The 23,304-nt window shown below is 38.7% G+C and overlaps 1 protein-coding gene across 3 annotated transcripts; it reads left to right on the top strand.

The window, feature by feature from the left end:
* Nucleotides 1-3,313: 3,313 nt before the first annotated feature.
* On the top strand, nucleotides 3,314-22,026 carry rc3h1a (ring finger and CCCH-type domains 1a). Of its 3 annotated transcripts, none has more exons than XM_058400746.1 (20): nucleotides 3,317-3,388; nucleotides 3,471-3,918; nucleotides 6,210-6,330; nucleotides 7,068-7,307; nucleotides 7,765-7,940; nucleotides 8,569-8,769; nucleotides 11,477-11,609; nucleotides 12,212-12,330; nucleotides 12,491-12,603; nucleotides 12,688-12,981; nucleotides 13,314-13,516; nucleotides 13,984-14,351; nucleotides 14,702-14,875; nucleotides 15,510-15,662; nucleotides 15,946-16,141; nucleotides 16,359-16,449; nucleotides 16,556-16,646; nucleotides 16,801-16,935; nucleotides 17,329-17,423; nucleotides 17,611-22,026. In XM_058400746.1, the coding sequence occupies exons 2-20, from the start codon at nucleotides 3,688-3,690 to the stop codon at nucleotides 17,771-17,773; spliced, it is 3,297 nt and encodes a 1,098-aa protein (XP_058256729.1). In that variant the 5' UTR covers nucleotides 3,317-3,388; nucleotides 3,471-3,687; the 3' UTR covers nucleotides 17,774-22,026. The 3 variants fall into 3 exon arrangements, with proteins under 3 accessions (XP_058256731.1, XP_058256729.1, XP_058256730.1); XM_058400747.1 differs by having other exon boundaries at nucleotides 3,318-3,388; nucleotides 15,949-16,141; XM_058400748.1 differs by lacking the exons at nucleotides 17,329-17,423; nucleotides 17,611-22,026 and having other exon boundaries at nucleotides 3,314-3,388; nucleotides 16,771-16,893.
* The last annotated feature ends 1,278 nt before the right edge of the window (nucleotides 22,027-23,304 follow it).

Raw genomic sequence — 23,304 nt, 5'->3', positions numbered from 1 at the left:
ATCGCTCAGTTTTTGGAGCCCAAACATATTAGTTGACTTAATAATCAACAGCACAAACTTTTTAATGTACGTAAAATGCACGAGACGAACGTGTGTGTGTTTTTTCCAGTCAGACTGTCTCCCAAACCCAGGCTTTGTCTAGGGTGGGTTAGCTTAGCCACATGAGCTAGGTGTTTTTTCTGACCTGGATGCCACCTACATTACACACACGAGTGATTTAGTGATCACGTTGTTGTTTCTGACACACCCGACTCCACCCACCTGGCTATTAACAAACATTTTAATCAGTCTGGAATTGGGAAATTTCCAAAAACAATAAAGCGAGTTTCGGGAGCATGACTGGAAAATACAGCTCAGGGATGAGCCGTTTGGAAATGAGTCGACTCTTTTTTTTTTTTTTTTTTTTTTTTTTTTTCCTTTTTTTTTTTTTCCCCCCAGCGAAAGTTCAGAATCGACTCCTCTATATGAGTGGGTTCTATGGATCACAGCTGGACAATAAACTGTCCTGTATGTTATAGCTTTACTGCTTACACAATGTTAATCGTGTTAATTAGCTGACCAGTTGAATCAGCTGACCAGTTGAATCAGCTGTGTTAGAACAGAGAAAACATGTTAAATGGTGTAGAGTTTTTTACGACCATGGTTGGGAAGCTTATATGCATCTATATATATGTTCATTATTGTGAAGTATGAGTGAGACTCAGGTATGTGTGAATCAGCGAGATGATCCACTAGACATTATTTCGGTTACATTCGAATTGAGATTTTCTTAGTACAAATTTAGAATAGCGCTGTAAAATGATCCAAACGAACGGCTTAAATGCTTCCTCAGACTAAATTCTGCAGTCAGATTTTTTTATTTTTAGTTCCTACCTGTGATGAATTCAGAAGCAAACGGAGAAGTAAACATAGTGTAGTACTACACCAAGGTTCACCAAACTGATTCTGTTGGGCCCCTAAGCAAGGCCCTTAATCCTCAATTGCTCAGATGTGTAAAAAATAAGGAATGTAAGTCACTCTGGATAAGGGCATCTGCCAAATGCCGTAAATGTAATATAGTAGTAGGAAAAATGTTAATAAAACACAATCAGTAGCAGTCTATCATGACTCCTAGCTTACTGTATTTGTTAGTGCACATTGTAGTGCCGTGACTAAAAACCAAATATTTTTGTTAATTAGAATGTAGAGTGAGATTTAGGCAAATAAAAATTATCAGATGTTATAATATCGCACACAGATTTATATAAATAAATAAAAAAAATCTTTTTTAGGTAGTCAAACGAGTCATCTTATCTGTTACAGATTGTTTGAGTCAGCTAACACTGGAGCATCTGGAATTCCCATCCCTAGCAAGATTGCCTAACAAGATTATCATAGGCATAAATTTCACGACTGACTTAAAGTGCCAGTATTGCATTACAGAACAAATCCTGTTTTTATCATTTTCCTGACTCGTCATGCCTATAGGAGGTTAGTGCTGCTCTGTTGTGAAGTGTTCCTCTTTTAGCCTGTTTGACAACAGAGAGGTTTTATATTTATGGAACATGATCAGAAGTGAGAGCAGCTTTTAGTTCAGTTCCCACCATTTAGAGTGGAGGCAGTAAAATAATTTAAGAGTTGTCAAGAGAATTCCTGAATGAGGATAGGATCCCTTTCTGTGATCTAAATTTTTCTAAATTAGTTTTGTAACAGCGTGATCACACGGTTACATCACCGTCGACTGTTTCAAAGTACAGATTAAAATGTGTTTGTCTGTTCCTGTCTGCTCGTGCATTTTATTCCCCCACCTGATCACTTTCCTTTCTCTAGTGGTCCTCATCACTTCTGTGTTGAGCTGTGAGTGGACAAACAGTTCTCACCTCCGTCCATCTGGACTCACTCTAAATCACACAACAGCACTTCTGTTTGTCAGTGCCGGGACATAACTGTGCCATCGACTGTATTTTACACTGTTCCTGCTGTAAACGTGGATTGTTTCCTTTTCATTTTCACATCCGGCTTGTGCATATTTGTGCGTTTTTGGTTATGATTTGAAATTATTGATTAATACTGTGATCTCTTTTGAGTAGATTATTACAAAGAAAAAAAACCCATTTAAACCATAACACAGCAAATCTTGCCTTTAAATCCAGTTTAGTTTTAATTCTGTAGTGTGTTTAAATGACTAAATGTACTTCCCCCTCTTTCAGTCTTGTTTTCAAAACGGGCGTGGGAAATGAAATGCTAAAAACAGAAAAATAGAAACGTGTGGAAAGCCACGTGCTTGTGTGATGTGATTGTGAGTCATGGCATTCCCAGTGGACCGCGTTTGCTTATGAGGACTTTATTTCCCGCTCATCATTACAACGCACTTTCAGCTCTAATGTATGTACACACACTTATCCTGCATACAATGGGAACTGATCTTGTTTACACATTAGCTCAACTTTCTGTCTCTGTGTGTGTGTGTGTGTGTGTGTGCATGGACCTGCCTGCCTGTCCACAAAATGAGGATAACTTTGTAGTGATGTTTCTGCCATCATGCACGTCTTATCAGTACTTTCCAAAGGTCCCGGACTGTTATAAATTGTAAAAAAAAAAAAAAAAAACCCCACAGTATGACAGCCTCCCACTACTCTCACAGTATCTAATTTTAGTCATAAGGGAACTCCTCCAGAGCGAAACTTGTACTGGGACAGGTGAGAATAAGGCGTGTCTGAGCATTGCCGCAGCCAACAAAAGAAAGGAAAGAGGAAGTTTCTCAGGTCAGCGTCTGTGGGGCCCATAGAGGCATGACGAGATTACCAGAACTTATTTGAATAAACTGCATGCAGCCATTTAGACTGCAGATGTATGCTTTTAGCAAATGGCATTTCCTTGAAGAGGTGTTGTTATTAAAAAAAAAAAAAAAAAAGTGCCTGCAGTGTGCTGGCTGAGACGAAGTATGTACAGCACAATGAGCTGAAAGCGTTTCTCTGAAGGTGAACTTTTTGTTTTTTGAGCCGATTCGTCATTTTCTGTTCTGAGGTAGTGTTTTTAATCTTGCGTCACTTTCTGAAAACATTCTGTCTTGTATAACTCTTGTTTTTGTCTCACGAGTTGCTAATTACGGCACTACAGTTCCTGTCGATGATTGACGGATGAATCAGAACGTGAAGCCTTTAATGTTTTCTCATTTAACCTCTTCTGCTTAGTATTTCCTTGTGTAACAGGCCAGAGCAGGCAGCACTTTGATTAGTCACCTAAAATCCCCTGCTTTTTATTTCCATTTAAACACGGGTAACTTTTACACTCTTTCAATTGGAAAGCCAGTCTCTGTATTGATCATTATAAGACTTGTAGCTTGAAGGGATCATTGAGATGTTATGGCTGTGTCTGAAAGAGCTCTTCTCACTGTCATGTCTGAAAAGTACTCTAGATTTACATTGACTGTTTAACTGCTTTTCTTCAGCTGTTTGAGTGAGTGTACTCAAATTTCTTTTTTCTTGCAGGTTATGTATTCAGCACTGTGTGCTACAAGTCCACGATGCCTGAAGATCTTTAAAACCACTGTTCAAAGAGTGTTTTTGATTCCTGTGGAATCTATACATCATTTGGCCTCTCGTTTTTTTTTTTTTGTTCGTTTCGTTTTGTTTTTAACAAAACCTACCAACGTCCGTGAGTCTGGATATCTGAGGGTTGTGTCGGAGACGCCTTTTTCCGTCAACAATGCCCGTACAAGCCCCGCAATGGACCGAGTTTCTGTTGTGTCCCATCTGCACGCAGACGTTCGAGGAGAGTGTGCGCAAGCCCATCAGCCTGGGCTGCGGTCACACCGTCTGCAAGATGTGCCTGAACAAGCTGCACCGCAAAGCCTGCCCTTTTGACCAGACCACCATCAGCACGGACATCGAGCTGCTGCCCGTCAACACGGCCCTGCTGCAGCTCGTTTGCCCTCAGGTCAGTCACTTGCTGCTCATTGCTTTGACAGTGTTTACAAACCAAGTTAAAACCTATAGAATCATGAGAAATTACCAAATGTTAATGCTAGTTTTGATTTTATCATTACAAATTAATTATTTACATTGTCCTTGCATTTGTAAATATTTAAAGGCATTTATAGTTTTTGTTTAGTTTTTATGCAGCAGTAATGCGTGTCATTTTTCTATATATTTGACAAATTGGCTTTCTACAGTTAAGAAGGAAACCAAACAACTTTCTGTGTGTTTTTTTTTTTTTTGCCATGCAGTGCTGCAGACTGTTGTGCTAGTTAGATCCCTTTTTGCCTCATTACACTGCTTCCTCTCAGCATCACTCATTTTTTCTGTTCATCAAGACCGCGTGAGACACAGTCGAGAGTGTGTGGGCTCGGGATGTGTCGGGATTTAGCGATAGATTTTATCAGTTGTGATGGCTATCAGGCTGGATGTTTTAAATGTCTGTCGGAAAACAAAGTTCTGTTTTGTCTCATAATGAGTTTCATTTTCTGTCTTCTGGTTTCAGAGCAGAACAATAGAACATCTTTCTCTGATACTTAATAGCTTCCTGTGTCCATGCTGTTCAACCGATAGAGATGTGAATGTTTCTACTCTTGAAACATGAGTGGGGGTCTTGAATATAGAAAATGAGTTGTTATTTATCAAGAGTTCACAAAGCATCTCTGCTACTGTTCAACACAGAACACAGGCATGCTTAGTAATAGATACTTACCATCTATTCTATTGCCTGTACAACTGCTCATTTATGCAGTAAATCATGTGGCAGTGAGACAGTGCCTAAAATAATGAGGATAGAGATGAAGAACTCTTGTTGTTGATGGTACCAGATGAGCTGGTTTGTACTGGCGCTCATATCAGATCATAACAGGAACTAACCTGTCTCACAGTCGTTCCAAGGCAATAAATGTAGCCATAAATGATGAACATTTATAAATGTCACTGTAGATTAATTAAAAATGTATTTATTAAAATTTTTATTTTTGTGGAACAACATGCTGCAAAACAGTTAGCTTTGGAGTGGGGACAGTAAGTTATCGTTATTTTTCTGTAACAAAAAAAAACAAAAAAACAAATATTTTATTCCTTACATAACACCACACCATAATATTGCCATTTTTTTGTAATTCCCTTTTGTTTTTGTGCCTTCCAGGATGTAGAAAAGTAAATACTGATATTTATAGTAATTCCTAACCAGAAGTGAAATGCAGAATTAATGTTCAGCAAGGAGGATTATTTAACCTAACTTGTTTTTGTCTGTCGTTTCCTGGTTTTAAGTCTTCATTATGTTGCTGCTGCCACTTCCTTACATGGACTAAAACAAGGAAAGTTATTAACCATGAGTGTTTGTTTTGGCTGCACCCAGATAGCTTGCTGGATTTAGTTTGAACCTATTTTAAGAAGGATGCGTGTAATGCTGAAGTGCAGGTAATGAATAAGAAATTGTGATGATAGCAAGTGAACGTGGGTTTGTTATTCATCTGCTTACCGGTGCGTCACATTTCACAAGAATTAGTTGTGGTTGTTCTGGTCTGGTTGGACTGTAAGGTGTGTGTGTGTGTGTGTGCTTGCGTGCATCGTAACCTGCTTAGTCACCAGGGTCATACTGGTTTATACAGCCCATATTCCACTTCCTTTTCAGGTTGAGTCCCTTCCTTGGAAATGGGAATATGGCTTTTAAAAGAGCTGAGACAGTATTATTGTGAAACAATAGTCTCCTTTTAAACTAACAGGACACATCACTGAGTCCAGACCTGCATAACTACATAGTTCTCCTGTTAGTTTTACTGAATAATCTGTTATTAATTTTACTGAAAATATTTTGAGTGTCAGAAATACTGTATAAGGTTTGGATCAGGTTTGATGCAAAACAGGAAAACATGCAGACCTGCCAACCTTTACCATTTTGTGTAGGAGTTGTCACTTGGCTGTTTTACTTAAGAATATAAAAACTAGTAAATTTCATATGTACAATAGAAATAGACAAGCAGGTTTCAAACACTGCTCAAAATACATACTTCAGATATTTGCACAGCATTTGAACTTTTCACTATGCCAGTAACAGGAATAGTGCAACAGTTCAACTTTGGGATTGCTTAACGCTGGCCTACACATCTTTTCACTTAGTTTCACATGCCAAGCACGGACTACATATTGTGTTTGAATACACAAGAATGTTTTGTTGCAGTAGTAATATAAGAGAAGATTATTATAATTAAATAATTATTAAAATATTGTCCTTCTCCCTCTCTGCAGGTACCCAAGTCTCAGCCGGTCACCTTAGTGAAAGGAGCAGAGGATATCAAGCATTATGATGAGGCACGCACATGTGTGGAGGAGCTGGCTCTCTACCTCAAACCCCTCAGCAACACCCGAGGTCTCGCCAACCTTTTTATACCATTCCAGTGTCCCATGAGCTTTTATGTGCACACAAATGAGTTTATTCATAGAATAATAATAGAATAATTAAAAAAAAAGTCACTACCGGATTTAAAAGCAACAGCATGTCCTCTTTTACACCATCAAAAAAACATCCTCTGAAATTATAAACTGCCTATATCTTACAGTTTGTTAAATACTGTTTGTATTTAGTTTAATTTCATTAACATACATTAGAATTCTCCAACATGGAAGTATACAGGAAAATTTATTTTAACCACAAGAGCACATTTAGAAAAGGAAGTGGTCACTGAAAACCTCTGCTGACTGCATTATATTTATGAGCTTAGGAGGAGATTTATGACAAAAAAATATTTCATCACCAATATTCCAGTGTTGCAGTGTAGGTAAAAAATAAACCATGTGTAATTTTGGGGAAATTCACTGGTATGTGATATGAAGTCCTACTTTAACTCTCTTTGTACAGTCGTAAGGAAAAAATCTTAAACTCAGCCCGCTTACGTAAACTGTGTCATGCTGTATGGATTATAATGTGGGTTAAATAAATGCAGGTGATGCAGTGTATATGCTCTCAAACACCATGCAAAGAACACATGCAGTTAAGATAATATCCAGGAAAGGCTTACAACTGTCCTCAGCACAAGTAAAGTTATTCAAAGCTTTCAGGATTTAATGAAAGGTTAATGGCTTTACTCACACTGTGTATGTTTGCAGGTGTAGGGCTGGGCACTGCGAGTCAGAGTCTCCTCAGCAGACCCATGCAGAGGAAGCTGGTGACCCTGGTGCACTGCCAGCTGGTGGAGGAGGAGGGTCGTATCCGGGCCATGCGTGCAGCCCGCTCTCTGGGTGAACGCACAGTCACCGAGCTTATCCTGCAACACCAGAACCCACAGCAGCTCTCTTCCAACCTCTGGGCCGCTGTTCGAGCACGAGGCTGCCAATTCCTCGGCCCTGGTAACGTCTGAGATACTTTACTGCTCACCACTGTTGTATAGAGTAATTGTTTACTTGAGTGAATGAGTATTATTTACTTGGTCTGGTCTGGTCATTCCACTCTGATCTCTCTCCTCAACAAGATGCAGACCTCTACATGTTTTTATTTTTTACTTCATTCTGTGTGTGTGTGTGTGTGAGAAAATTCATAGGAGATCATTAGTTTGAGAAATAATCATACCAGCCCACCAGGCACCAACATCAACCCCTCTGTCAGAGAGATTAGTTTCTTTTGTTTTCTTTATTGTTAACCTGATTTGGGTGTAAATTTACTGATATCACAAATTCTGCTATTTGAGCTCATGTTCATTATTTAATTTCAGTTTCTGTAACCTGTAGTACACATCTAAAATAACAATAACCTATAGATATCTCTGAACCTTTTTGTACATCATGATGCATTCTCTGATTATTACAGCTATGCAGGAGGAGGCTTTAAAGTTGGTGTTGTTGGCGTTGGAGGACGGCTCTCCTCTTTCCCGCAAGGTTTTGGTTCTCTTCGTGGTCCAGAGGCTGGAGCCACGCTTCCCCCAGGCCTCTAAAACAAGTATTGGGCATGTTGTACAGCTTCTGTACAGAGCCTCATGTTTTAAGGTAAATCCATTTTACATGTAAAGTACAAAGTGATGGATATTAATAGCTTACTGTATGCCACAGTTCTCACTACTGATTGGTCAGAAAATGTTGATTAATTATCTATAACAGGAGCATTGATGGTAGGGCAGCTGCACATTACAGGTTTGTTATTAATGCACTAGTTCTTGTTCATTATTGTTTGGTTCAGCTCATGGATTTGTATGGTAGACACGCCACATAATAAAATCCTAAAAAATGCTTGCTTTTTCTTTTTTTTTCTTTTTTTTCTTTTTTAAAGATCTAGTGAATCTTTCTATTTTTTTGTGAACTTAACTGTTAAAAGTGAGAACAGGAACTAACTTGTTTGACAGATATTCTATGACATTAAGTGTGGCTGTAATGGACGGCAATAAGAACTTGTCATTCTTTAATAAGTAAAGGAGTGTCATTCTTGAAAAATCAGTGTACTATACTAGGAATAAAACACTTAATTGTGCACTAAACTTTAATATGAGAACTGTTACTCTTTCGTTTACTCTTCCAACGATCTTTCAAACATAGCCAGTGTTTCATGTAAACTCAAATGCAAGGGAATGGCATGCTGCGCCATACTATAAAATTACTTGTTCGTTTTTTTTTTCTCCAGGTGACTAAGCGAGACGAGGACTCTTCTCTGATGCAGTTAAAGGAAGAGTTCAGGACATATGAGGCTCTGCGGAGAGAACATGACTCCCAGATCGTCCAGATTGCCATGGAGGGAGGCCTGCGTATTGCCCCTGACCAGTGGTCCTCCCTTCTCTATGGGGATCAGTCCCACAAGTCCCACATGCAGTCCATCATTGATAAGGTAGGAGGAGTAAGCATTAAAGTGTGCCATTTCTGCTGCATTTTATTAAGAACAAATCAAAAGAAATCCAAATGATACCAGATCTGTTTTTGACTGAACCCACATGTCATGAGTTTCACGTGCACAATTAGCTGAGGGAAACGAAGCTCATCATTCACGTGAAGGAAGAAGGCAGTTTTTGTTTAGTCACGGTTCAGTGAGTTTTTTTTTTTTTGTTTTGCATAATGAGAAGGAAAAATAACTGAATGTTTCTTCCTTCTCAGAGTGACTGTCACTGTCTTTCTTGCTTGTATCTAAGCAAGAATTCAGGAAGTAACTGCAGGGGAAAATGTTTAGCAAGTGAAAGTATTCCTATAAAACTTCATATATGATAATTCGGATGGTTTTAGATGTTTTTACATATTGTAGCGTTAAATTTGGCTCTTAAACAGTAGTAGGATGGGTCATAATTCCAGTAATGAAGTCAGGTTGTGAAATTTCTGGCCCAGTCAAATGCAAGTTCTATTACTGTTGAAGGGAAGCATCTAGAATTCAATTCAGTTTTCTTTGTATAGCGCTTTAACAATGGACATTGTCTCCAAGCAGCTTTACAGAACATAAGAAACCCAAAAAAAAAAAAGTCCACATAAAGGTAGACCACACAAACTCACAGAGCACTGAGGACAATAAACACCAATTCTATGTTACATCACTTGCTATAGAACTCCGATATTGCTTTAGGAAGCAACATCAATTCAAACTACACATCAGGAACTGGACACTGGAGCAGTGGAAACATTCTCTGGAGTGATAAATCACACTTGACTCAGGCAGCATGATGGACAAATCATGGTTTGACAGATGCCAGGGGAACTCTACCGACTGGAATATGTAGTGACAAAGTAAATTTGATGGAGGCTTGTGGGAGATTTGGGGCTGTTTTTCAGTTTGTTTTTCTGTTTTACAGTTGACCCCTCAGTTCCAGTGAAGGGTCAGGTAATTACAGAGACAGTTCTGCTGTGTTAATGACCTTCGTTATCCAACAAGCATACATACGTTTGATAGTCAGGTGTCCACATTCTTTTGGCATATAGTTCAAGTTTCATTATATTCAAGATATGTATGTTCACATGCAGAGATTAAATCATTTTTGCAGCATGCAGGTTTTTAGGTAATAAGAGTGAAGCAAAAAGTAAAATGCACAGTTTAGTTTAAACTGAAATGGGACTTTTCATCAGACTTTCATGTGTACAGAAATAAATGTTTAGATGGAGAATTATCACTACAATTGGATAGAGCTGGGCGATATGTCCTATGAATTGAATCTCGTTTTTTTTTTTTTTTAAACAAAATTCGATTTTCGATTTTAAAACTTATTTTTCTTTTAAAAAAATTAATAAAACACGAGACTATATGATGATAGATTTTTTTTTTAATTTGAGCAAAAACAATATAACCACACACATGAACTGCAAGCTTACTTACTTTCGCTAACAAGTTTTTTTTTTTTTGTTATTTTAGAAAATCAATAATCAACATAAAAACCTTTTTTTGGGATTAATAAAGTGCAAGCTTTCACCAGTCGTTATAAGTTAAATTATAGTTTATAACTAATTATTCTAGCCAAAAAAAAGTAATATAACAAAATATGAGGGATTTGTAAAGTGCAAACTGCAGACTTAAATCACTTTTTATAAAATAAATAGTTGTCATCTGAAAAAAAAATCCCTAAAAAACAATTTTGTAAAGCAGTTCAACATTCAACTAACACGATCAATAAAATCAAACAGGAGCCAGAGATCATTTTACAACTGTGTATATGGGCACAATCAGGGACGAGTCTAGGATTTTCATTTAAGGGGGACTCCGCCCCTCGTGAGGGTATAATAGTAAAACAAACAAACAAATAAATAAATAAATAAAATAAAGGTTTGACTAACAGGGTAGGATGGTAAACTTATTGCAGCATTCCACTGTATTGCATAGATGTGTTTTATAACATTTGAGTACTGAACAAGCCAAATACGAGTCTTCCTGATCTCTCTCACACACACACACTTGTCCTCTGATCCTCGCTCTGCGACGCCGCGGTCTGCGGATTGAAAAACGCGCTGAAAGACGGGGAGGAGCCGAAGTCTGCCGCCGTTTTCGTCGCAAGGCCATTTTTAACATTTCTACTCAGCCCTCCTAAAATTCTACGATTCTCCAATAAACTCTGCACAAATTCATGATGTCTCAGTCCCCTTTAAATTTCATATGAAAATGGCGGCAGACTTTCGGCTCCTCCCCGTCTTTCAGCGCGTTCTTCAATCCAACTGAAGAAACCGCGCCTCTCTTGGAAACAAGCTCTTTGCATCGCAGAACTACGGAAGCTCGCTCTGCCAAACCAAAGTGAAATTGTAAAATCGATTTTCATTTTTTAACATCGACATAAACCATAAATTCAAATTAATCGATAATAACGATTAATCGCGCAGCTCTACAATTGGAACCTTTTACAAATTTAATTAATTTAAAACTGGAACTATTTGTTTCATTAATATCTATTTATAAGATTAGACCTTAAATTACAATAGGGAAGTGGTGTCACATGATTGTGATTATTAACATAAATGAGTTTTAAGACATCATATTTGTGTGTGTTATACAGGATGTATTTGTAATAGTATTGTATGATAATAATGTGTCACTGATGCTAAAAGAAGATTTTTTTTTTCCCCCTCTTTAGTTGCAGACTCCAGCCTCTTTTGCTCAGAGTGTACAGGAGCTCACCATTGCCCTGCAGAGAACAGGAGACCCGGCCAACCTCAACCGCCTCAGACCACATTTAGAGCTGCTGGCAGACATTGACCCGAGCCCAGGTCTGTGCTCACAAACCTTACTGGAACTATTACTATTATATAGGTAAATAGTATAGCAGTTGTAGTATAGGTAAATAATCCAAAACATGCTGGTATGATGCAGAGAAGTGGTAGCTCAGTTGTTAAGCTGTTGGACTACTGATCTGAAGGTTGTGGGTTTGAGTCCCAGGTCCAACAAGCTGCTGTCAAATGTTCATTTTTTCACTTACAGCAACTACAAACGGTTGTTTCTTCAACATCCTCTATTTAATAAGACAAGGCTTGAGAAGACCACAAAATGTCAACCACTCTGTGCCAGGGACTTTCTGGTATCATTGCAACTTTCTCTCAGACAGTGCAGATACTGGGTGTTTTTTATTTATTTATTTATTTATTTATTTATTTATTTATTTGTTGAATCCATTTATGTGGTGCGTCCCCTATAGTCTCTTTGAATGAGATGCTATAGAAACAATGGTGTATTAGAACAAGCTAATTAATAGAAACCTGTCTATTGTAGAGTACCTTCCTAGTACATACTGTATTCTAAGCTTAATTTGTGTTCTGGTTGTTTTAGAGGCCATTATATCACATTAAATGAATTTGTTATCTTTCTCAAATAGATGCCCCTGCCCCTACATGGGAGCAGCTGGACAATGGGCTGGTGGCTGTAAAAACAGTAGTGCATGGGCTTGTGGACTTCATCCAGAACCACAGCAAGAAGGCAGGAGACCCACAGCAGGTGCGTAAATCCATTGGCACACAGCTCGCACGTTACTGGTTGAGTATGTATGTATGTATGTATGTATGTCTGTCTGTCTGTCTGCTAATCTGGCACACATTATACTCTGACATTCTCAACACCTTTGAAAGTTCTCTAACAATGGCTCATGTGTTCCTAGGCTCCTCAGCACAGCAAGTACAAGACATATATGTGTAGAGACATGAAGCAGAAGGGTGGGTGTCCCAGAGGAGCCAGCTGCACCTTTGCCCATTCCCAGGAAGAACTGGAAAAGTGAGTGTCTCCTTTTTGCTTAGTGTCTACATTACATTAGTCTTTAGTGCAGTTTGGTTTCAGATTCATTCATCTTAACCTCAGGTTCCGCAAGATGAACAAGCGTCTGCCTTTGAGGAAGCCCCTCAGCCAGTCGCTAACCCAGCTTAATGACATGGACGTAGCTTGCAGCCCAGGCCTTCTGTCTGATGAAGGATTGGTTGTGGAGGGTCTGTCCCACAAACCTACCCTGGTCACTAATGGCATTCTCCCAGTGCCACCTGGATCAGAGCTCACACATCTGGTCTCCCGTGGATCAGCGGCACCCTATGACACTGCTCGAAAGCTTGGAAAACCAGACACAGGCAGTCTCAGTGCTCCTGAATCACCGCCAGATTCGTAAGTTAGAAATGGTTATTAGCATAGCTTGCTCTCTAGATTTGGACGCATACAGATACAGAAAAAATGAGGGGTCAAAGCATACATTAATATCTCCAGAATAGGCTCATTTTTACTTTAATCAAAATCAGCATTGAGTGTTTTTTGTGATTTTATTTACAATCATTTATATATAAAGTAGAAATTTATTTAAGTGCACACTCAATCTAGACTATTTCACAGGAATTTTTCATATGGAATATGTAGAACCTACAGTTAACACATCTCCAAATATCACACATACAGAGTGTATGTCAGTGGATAAAGTTTAATCCCATCTTTGTTTTCTGCAGTCTGGACTCCATTCCTAAAGTGGTGATGTCTTCAGCATCTCATGCAAGAGTCCAGAGAGAGAGTCTTGCTGGACACGCACTTCCTGCAGTCTCCAGAGTTCCCCAGATGTCACAGTACCCTCCACATCAGTCTGATCCCTATTACTCAGAAGCCAGAGTACCACCACCTACTTCCCAATACGAGTCCTCTCAGTATCCCACTGGTAATCCATTATAATTTTAATAACTTACTGCATCATTATTTTTTTTAGACATGATGTAAAATATAACGGGTTCTGTTTTGGCAAACTTTTCTTTATTTTTCAATTAAATCTGCTAGTATCACATTTTGAAGCACACTAAGGACTTTTTTTTAGCAATATACAAAATGACATTTTATATACAGAAGAGGAAAGAAACTTTCAGATTTTCGTCAGAAGAAAAAAGAGAACACTACATCTAGACATCTGCAAATAAGAAAACGCAGTTTAACGGCATAAGAATAAATACATGGGAGAAAACTAATATAATGTGTTATATTTATGTACCTACTATACCTATAGTATATAGTTTTATACACAAAACCAAACACATTTTGGGTGGGAAAATGTTTCACTAATTCAGGTAATTAAAATTGTTTGCCTTTATGTCACAAGAATGATTTTTAAAACTTTGCTTTGTCTTTCTGTAGGTAACTCCTATGCATATCAGCACTTGCAGCCTCGCTACACTCGCCCACCAGTTGAGCCTGGCTTGGCACCTTACCCAGACCCCTATCCTGTCTCCTATGCCCCTGAACGCCAGTACCATGGTCCTCCATCTGACCCTCGCTACAACTATCACGACAGCCGCCGCCATGCGCCTTATGGAGGCCACCCTTCACTCCCATCATACACTCGAGATGAGCTGGGCCACAGGAGCCCTGTCCCTTTGGAGATGCCCCCACCACCACAAGCTCCAACAGCAGGGGCCTCGTCCTCCTACCTATCAGAATCACGGGACCGATACGGCCCTGACAGTTATAACCACTCCGGCCACAACAGCCCTTACAGTGGCAGGGTGAGACGTCAGCTATTGTTATCTTATAATATTTATGTCATCATATTACTGGATATAAAGTATACTTCTGGGTTTCGAGGAAATTCTGCATTAATTCTAAGCTGTATTGATTATATTGCAAATGGCACTGTAAATGATCTTTCTTTTTATATGTCAACCGGATAAAGTATGCAGCACAGTTTCCTCATTAATTTTAACTAAATGTCACTCCCTCTTGATGTACTAACATTTTCAATCCTCTAATGACAATACAAAAAAAAAAACGATACATCTTTACACAACCTTCCTACACACCCTGTGTACTTTCTATTGCTAAACAAAAAATTCTGGCTTTTTGTTTCTATACACAGAATGCCTATGCCCGGTCACAGCCCAGCCTGGACTACCTGCACCGTCGGAGGAAGGAAATTATGGCCCAGCTAGAGGAGCGGAAAGTTGTCTCTCCTCCTCCCTTTGCCTCTTCTCCAAACCTGCCCCATTCTTATGACCCCAGTTATCCGCAAGATGTCAGGGGGCAAAACCATGTAAGTTCATTTGTCTTTTGTTAAAGGGTCACCTATTTAAACCAATCACAATGAGATTTAAGCATTGAGCAGGTAATATCAGCCAATAGTTGACCGTTTACAGGAAACCATGTACTGAGTGACCCAAACTGACAGTGTTTTTGTGGTTGTAGAGAACTTTCAGTTTTGTTATTACTTGAACAGTTATACAGTATTAAATAAAGGTTTTTAACCACACACATGGCCAAGCCATAGTTTCATTTAAACAGCTTGTAGTAACTTGTCCTCTTTTCAGACAGTGCAGCACTTATTAAAGTAAAGTCTCCATGAATCATGATTTTTTCCTGCATCACAGTCTGCTGTTGAACACTGGGTCCTGTAGGCTCCCAGGACAAGCAGACTCCATGATATATTTCAGGATATATTTTATCCCTATTTTCTGTTCCTTGCTTTTTTCCGTTTACTTTAATAGAAAATAATAAGTTTTACTTGCACAAAAACCTGCTATAATCAGCTGGTGGTAAAAAGTCCACTCAGCTGAAAATGTAGGATTAATAAAGTCTTGTGTTTTGGTGAAACATTAAGCAAATGTATATATTTGTGTTGTAGATCTTTGGATATTTTACATGAGCTAAACTGTGTTTTTGGTCAACAGTATATGGGAGAGAACACTCCAGTGTTCCAAAATGTCCGAGAACCTGAATATGCAGCTTCATACTCGCCGTGGTCATGTGACACTTTTGTCCCCTACATTGGCACCAAGGATATGAAGTCCAAAGATTGCCCTGCCACAGGCTACATGGAGATGGTAAGCTGGATCTCCATTCCTGCTGAGGTTATAAAGAGGCTTTAAATGTCTCAAAATGAGAACTGCTTGGTATGAACGTATTTACACGGTTCTGTATGTGGGAGTATTGAAGCAAAAGGTTATTATTGTTTATTCTGTTGAGTTTGCTGCCTAAGAACACACTGATGGGCCAAAGGCCATAAAAAATCAGGAGCCATGATATATCTGTAGCCTTCTTGACTAAATATAGTAAAACTGAATTTTGTTTTCTTATATCTTCTTTAATGTTTATTCCCTTCTTAAGCAGACTATAGAAAAGAGAGATCCAGCACTGGAGCTACAGCGTCGAGCAGCAGAGGTTAAAGATGATGACCCGATCATCCCATTTGGCTCACTGCCTACTGTCTCTCGTTTTGGAGCCATATCTCGCACATCCAAGTCAGGATATCAGCCTGCTGGCCTTGTTCCAGGCCCCCCAGCCAAACACTCTGCAAACGCAGGTATCCTGTAACAGAGCTGCTCTCTGTACAGACAGACTAGAGTAATCTGTCTATTTGTTGCTGGTGTGTGACATGGCACATTTAACCAAACACACAAACATGCAAATAATCACACACACACATGCACTCTATCATTTTATTCGTATGTATCTATAATAATTTCCCAGTGTGTTTGCTGCCTGTTTCATGATTTTCATGATATGTTTCTGTCTCTCAGTTGATTACAGCTATGGGAATCACAGAGGATGGGGTGAAGCCCCTTACACCCAGCACCAAACCATGCCATCTCAGGGACACTTCAATGAGAGGTAAGGGCCCTGTTGTTGTCATAGCAACTTTAACTAAAGTCATAGTTTTATAAGCTATACCTTCTATGTTTTTACTGTTCATAAATGTCAGTTCTTGTGTGTCCAGTCTGCCCCCTGCTGCTCAAGACAGGGAACAGCTGAAAATGGAGCTCCAGCAGGTTAACCAACAGATTACGCAACAGACTCGCTATATGGAGGTAAACTCTTTGAAAATTAGCCTCAATTGTATTAAACAAAAACATTTATTGTTAGGCAGTAGAAAGCACAGGCAATACTAGATTAGATTTATTGATATAGCTAATGTTGCTTGGTCGAATCAAGGCTTCTTTAAAGGCTTTGGTTGTTTTGTAGAGGGAACCAGGTTCAGCAGCTGGCCAAGCTGCTCCAGTGGAGTGGTCAACAGCTAGCGTTTCCAGCGAGCAGCTGAGCCTAGAGTTGCACCAGGTGGAGAGAGAGATCGGCATGAGGACACGTGAGATGGCTATGGTAAACAAGATTATACATGAAGTTTTTCTAAGCAGCAAAGAAATGTTCTTAATGCCTTTGATAATTTGCAGAGTGATGGCCCACAAGGATTTTATTTTACTGCTTTAATGGCTATAAATTGTCCAAAATATATTGAACCATATACTGTTACACAAAGCAACTTTAGAAAGGCTTTGCTGCCTATATAATTATCCCTAGTATGGGCAAAACCTAAAGATCACATTTAGTGCTCATGGTAAGTGCTTAGTGAAGAGTCTTAAGTGTTTGAAGATAGCTAGGAACCCAGATTTGTGGAAGATGTGACCAATACACCAGTGCTGATCAGTGCTTAAACCTAAAAGAGCTTATAAAGCTTTACATCTGAGCTTTATATTTGTGGTATTTGTGTTGCAGGAGGCGGCTGGCATGAAGTACAAGCTGGTAGCAGGTAGTGAGAATGGACAGAGTGAGCACAGTTTACAGCGGGACGATCACCACCTAGCCCTGAGGTAAGATACTGACGTGCTGAAACATTTGCTGCAGTGACATGATTGACTCATAGAATATTTGCATGAATGTGGGAAAGGTACTGGTTTTTCTTTTAAAGAGACTCATGAAATGTTTTATGTTGTAGCTTCTTGCCACTCTGCTACCATATTTTCACACAGATGTATTTCATTTCTGATGTGTTTGCAGTGAGGGATCAAATGGTTCCAGTTCTGTGGTGCAAGAATGTGGTTTGGGCAGCACCAGCATGCCCACCTTGACCAACAAGACATCCTCACTCAGCCTGTCATCTGAACTGGTGGGCAGCAGTCCAGATTTGACCAAGAATGGCGTGGCTCACGCGTGCAAATAGTTTGTCTTCAGCTAGATACTACCTTATGAGCTGGTCTCTCTCTCTCTCTCTTTCTCTATCTCCCTCTGTCTCTTTCTCTATCTCTCACACACATACACACACAAACACACAGTCTCTACACTCTGAGAAGAAAGTTGTATCTCTAGTTCACCTACAATTTGCAGAGGCTGCAATATTCCACCACCCCTTCATTACTTTAACTATTTAACATACTCCACTCATATTGGGTCACTTATTCTGTTTTTTTGCCACCGCAGTATTGGGATGTTGAGCGTTCCATATATTCAATGCATTCAGCTGCATTTGTTACCACTGATTGTACAAATAATCCAGAAATGATGAAAACACCTACAGGATTTTACAGGAATAGGAATAAGCAGTATCTGCCTTTTCCCCTTCTGTGAATATTTCTTTCTTTTTTTTCTGATAAATTCTTTCATTGCCTTAAAACTAGAGCATTCAAAAAAAACATTTTATGAATACGTTTATTTGCAAGTCAAAGCAGTAATATTATTTCAATAACGAAAAGTAATACTCACACGTAGTAGACTCAGACTACATTCTTAGTAGTTACGTTATCTTTCATGATGCTGACTATTTGCGTTTGAAGTTTACATTCTGCACAGTACTCTTGTGAATCTTCTTACAGTTTCTGTAGGAGCCTCTTCTCGTGCTGCATATTTTACATATTAGAATCTGATGGATATGATAAACATTGCCTGTTCAAACCAACTTTTTTGTAGTCAAAACCAGACTGTTATCTTGAGTTGAAGCTAGTATTGTTGGCCTTCAACTTCATATAGATTGGTCAGATCGATCAGTGTTCAGGCAATGTGGCTTTGCTCAGTATCTTTTCACTGTAAAACTCTGGGGGGGGGGCCCGTCCACACGTATACAGATGTACATGTGTCTACATGAAAATGAACCTTATTGAAAATGCTCTCCAGGCTAGAGGAATTTTTAACTCTTGTTTGAATGGGAAAACTTTCCCTGGGTACGCTTGTTATAGTTTAGCATGTAATGAATGTAGGAGTGTTTTTAAAATGTCTGCTGACCAGGTTGTTCATTTGAGTGCTGCAGTTTCTTATATAATGTTGTCTTCAAAACTTAATTTAGCTTTAAAAACGGGGGGGAGGATGGGGGAATACACCCTCATGCAAAGGAGAATATGATCACTGCGGTACAGCTTCTGAATACACAGCTGCAGGGCTACAGTTCCATACTGTGAACATCCTGTGAGGTTTTTCATAAGATTTTGGCAAATGCTTTGTGTTTTAGTGAAACAATAAGCAGTACTTTCATTTCTGTCAGCCCATGCATATGAGCCCTCATGTTTTGAGTTTTTCTTTATTGTTGAAATTTTGGCCATGGCGGTATTTTTCCCCCACACATTGCCTCCTCTACTACTTCGTATGCAGCATGTTATTATTTTACAACTAAACTGAATTTAAATACAGGATCCAAACGGAGATATTTAAAACAGACAAAAATATCTGTATACGTATGAACGGAGCCTCGGTCTTGTTTCCTGTGTAATTTCTGCCAAATAGTTGGGCACGCTTCTGAACTTGATTGGATGGACAGTGCAGGTTTCATGTGTTATTTCACAAATTCACTCCATGCTAGCTCAGTTTGAGGTTTGTGACATCATTCTTCAATGCTGAAATTGAGACTGTGTTCTTGGACCGACCTCCAAAATCTGTTTGCCTTCCTGGAGAAAAATGGCCAAATTCTTACTGTTTTATTTGGCTATATATAGATTTCTTTTATTTCCCAGAAGCTGAGCTTCCAAAAATTTGCTTTGCTTCTTCAGAGGTGATCAGAAATAGCTAAAGCATGTGGACAGGGCCAGAAAGCCACTCAATTGTAGCCAATTGCACTTGTTTTTTTATTTATATATTTTGTTTTATAACAACTTCTTTTTTTTTTTTCTTTTTTTTTTCTTATAGATCACGTACTAACATACCTCTCAGCTTTAATGTGTTTTTAACCAGGGATATTTACATGTTTCATCCTGCGGATGGAAAAAAGCCTAAGAGACAAACTGAAAGGAGACATTCTGTTTTATGAATGTTTATCTATATATTATGTTTCAGGGAAAACTTTGATCTGCATACAGATCTTCATAACTAGGAAAGTAATTAAAAAAAAATGACTAAAGCCTTATGGTCAGGGTGCTGCTGTGGTGTGTGTTAATGTTTTGTTTTTGTTTTGTTTTTTTGTAGTTTGTATTTTTACACACACTGGCCCATTTAGGACGTTCGTGTTCTAGACATTTTCAGATGAGATGCTGTTCTGATCACCTCTGATTGGACCTAAAGCAGTGTTTATTTGAACCATTTTTTGTTGTTTTTAACTTCTGTGAAGTTGATTTTGTCATTGGCATGTTAATGATTTCTCCAGGAGGCCACGGCGAGGGGTTCAGAGCTGATGCACCTTGTACCCTCTCTCTCTAGTTCTCTCTCCCTCTCTCTCTCTCTCTCTCTCTCTCTCTCTCTCGCTCTCTCTCACTCTCTCTGAATCTTCAGTTCCAATCCTATGTGAACCTAAAACAAACTGAGAATCACTGCCAAATGTGAAGCTCATCTTTTATTCACTGTATGAACTTCGTATTTCCAGAATTTACTGAAAAGGCTCAGGTGATAACCATGAATAATAGCTTGTACCGCTGTGGCTTGTTTATAGATTAAACAACTAATATGATAAGGTGACCGATACTATTTAAGATGCAAACAACTTCAAGTGGATTTTGGAGCCTTTTATGACCGAAGGAAAAAAAAATGAATAGCATTTTTCAACATGCAGTATTCACAGTAAATGTAGTAATAATAACTAGAAGAAAAAAATAGGTTTAATGTGGCAAAAATACATGGTTATTTTAACAAAGTGCCAGTGAAATCATGGCTGTGATGGTCATCAAGTCTATGAAAAAAAAAGAGGTAAATTTTAAAAAGTCACTATGAAATTAGCAGGAAAGAGTTGTTCAGTGTTAAAAGTATTGACGCCTGCGGTAGTAAGATTATTGGTGTAACATCATATCACCCAGCTGTGAACTAGATTCTGAATGCATTTGGACAAAGTAAGTGCGCAGAAACTGAACTACTGAATTCTGAAACCCTGAAACTGTTTGCATCCTTACTCCAGGGGTGGACAAATCAGTTATCAAGTCACATGTCCAGTGTTCTGCCTCGTACCATGAGGCTAAAGAGTGGTAGCTAATGTCACGTAACAGCATATTGCAAGCCAGTTAGCTTGTTAAGTGCATTATCCTCATACGAAGTCTCTAATGTAGCACATTGTGTTTGGTGGTGAACACTTTCTTTGTGCGATTGTAGCGTTAAGTCCTCCCATTATACAGTCTCATTAACATTATTATTTTCTCTTAATTATGTTTAATTAGAGATGACTGTGTGTGATAAACGTGTCTGCCTTGTGCTGGACTTTTTTGCTCAGTTTTGTCAGTGTTTCCTTAAGCCTCACTGATTTTGAAAAGATCTATGCCTGCAAATTAATTCTATGAATAAAAATCATTCTACTATCAAGCAGATGACACCTTGAGCTTTAAGATGAAATACACACCAACTGAAAATTTTTATATTTCTGATTGTTGACCCTGCTTGTCCCAAGGCAACTACGCAAAAAACCTAGTATGTACTATGCTGGTTCCAGGCCCTGGAAACAGATTTGTCCACTCCTGTATGCAATTAGCTCATTTTCCATCATCCAGCAATAATTCAGTGGTTTATTTTTTATTTTTTTTAGTAGTTGGTATTATGTAGTCAACATCACCAGAGCATTGAATTCCTGAGACTGTGGATGTCATGTAGTGTCACTCACAACCACCACGCACTGTTAGTGTGCACACATTACTTCATTACAACCACTTTCACATTATTGGTCTAATATTAGATAGATTTAACACATTTTTTGTGCGTTTGTGTGTTTATACATTCTGAATGGCTGTTTAATTGCCATTCTGTGCTGCATCATTTTACACACCTATTGGGTGTCAAATTTTCTTTAATTGCTGTTATTGCTTGTGCAAGAGCTTATGACATCTTTTGTTTAAGTACATGAATGCAGTGGAAGTGAGCATTAGACCATACTGTACAGGTTTTGTGAGGTATTATGCGGAACCACTTTTGCACGCTTTCAACAAATCAGCATGTTGCCATGTTGGGGGGGGGGGAGGAGGCGCTTTTGTTCCGAGCTTGAGAGGAAAACCGCAGTGCCTTGCACTTTTTATGTTGCATCATCAGCCAGTTTGGTTGGTCTTCTGATTAAATCTGCTTTTCAGAAAGATGTTTTTAAAGCAGTTTCATGACGATAAGTTAGATAATATCTAAATGAGAGAGACTTTTGTTTCATAGTGCATAGAATTAAATGAACCAAAAAGGAAAAAGTGTGGTGTGTAGAGGGCTGTACAATGTCTTCTAAAATCTATTCTTTGGTCAGATATACAGTGATGGGGGGAAAAAAAAAACAAACCTTCACCTAGAGCATGTAAAGATCACAAAAGCATAGATAACATGGAGTCTGTTCTTAATGAATGATTAGATCATTATATAAATACCGTGTATACATTTTGTGTCATATCCAGCATTGATCAAGTCAATTTTTCCAAAAGTCCAGTACAATAAGCCATCACTCTCTGGTTCATTTATGATTCATTCTGCTGTGTGTGTGTACTATTGTGTGTGTGTGTGTGTGTGTGTGTGTGTGTACTATTTTCTTTGTTGTGCAAGATTTAAATTTGAGACTGGTTAAAATTTGTTTCCTTACATGAAACGCAGTGATAAACTAGTCTCTTTCACTCAGAAGGGCTTCAGTTACTGACCTGCTGAAGGAATTGATCAGTCTTTTAAGAACTGCTCAGCCGGTTAACTATTGTTGCAAAGCAACATCCACATACAGCCTCCCATCAGACAGTGGGAGAAACACCTTAAGTGTAAAAAAAATAAAAAATAAAATAAAAAAAGAGCGACCATGTTTACCCATTGACTCAAAGTGTCATGTCTTATATCTAATCAGTAACCAGTAAAATGTCTCTCGTTTTCTGTAGAGAAATGTAAATGTCTATCACATTTTTTGTGTAGTTTTCATTCAGAACTTTTTTTTTATTATTAGATTTGTGATAGTAATTTGTTTCATGCTCATGTAGAGTAAAGCAAGCTGATGTACAGGTTTTTTTACACTCTGTCTCAGACTGATGGAGTGGGAGGGGCTTCCATGTGGACCAATGAGTGAGTGTTAAACAGGAAGTTGAGTGTCAGGCACACATGCTCAGAGAAGCTCAGGAAAGACTCCTCACTGACACACCACACACACACACACACATTAACACAGGTGTTAAGTGTTCAGCTCATAGACATAGGACGTTTCAAAATCTATGATCATGTATGAGTCCCGATGGGAGTGTCGGTTTTGTCTTTTTCTCTCTTTTTTTTTGTTCACGCTGAACATGCTCACTGCTTGCAGTCACCTGTTTTTGTTTGTTTTTTTCCAAAACATCTAGCTGTTCTTGCATTTAT

Source organism: Hemibagrus wyckioides, linkage group LG10 (genome assembly GCF_019097595.1).
Source record: "Hemibagrus wyckioides isolate EC202008001 linkage group LG10, SWU_Hwy_1.0, whole genome shotgun sequence".
NCBI classification, from domain to species: Eukaryota; Metazoa; Chordata; class Actinopteri; order Siluriformes; family Bagridae; genus Hemibagrus; species Hemibagrus wyckioides.
The sequence above is the reverse complement of the archived record's forward strand: the minus strand, read 5'-3'. Positions and strand labels throughout refer to the sequence as shown.

Coding starts and splice junctions, on each gene's coding strand:
- rc3h1a (XM_058400746.1), top strand. CDS start 3,688: ATGCCCGTACAAGCCCCGCAATGGACCGAGTTTCTGTTGTGTCCCATC. Junction 14,876..15,509: donor ATGTCAGGGGGCAAAACCAT/GTAAGTTCATTT, acceptor TTTGGTCAACAG/TATATGGGAGAGAACACTCC. Junction 16,142..16,358: donor CAAACACTCTGCAAACGCAG/GTATCCTGTAAC, acceptor TCTGTCTCTCAG/TTGATTACAGCTATGGGAAT.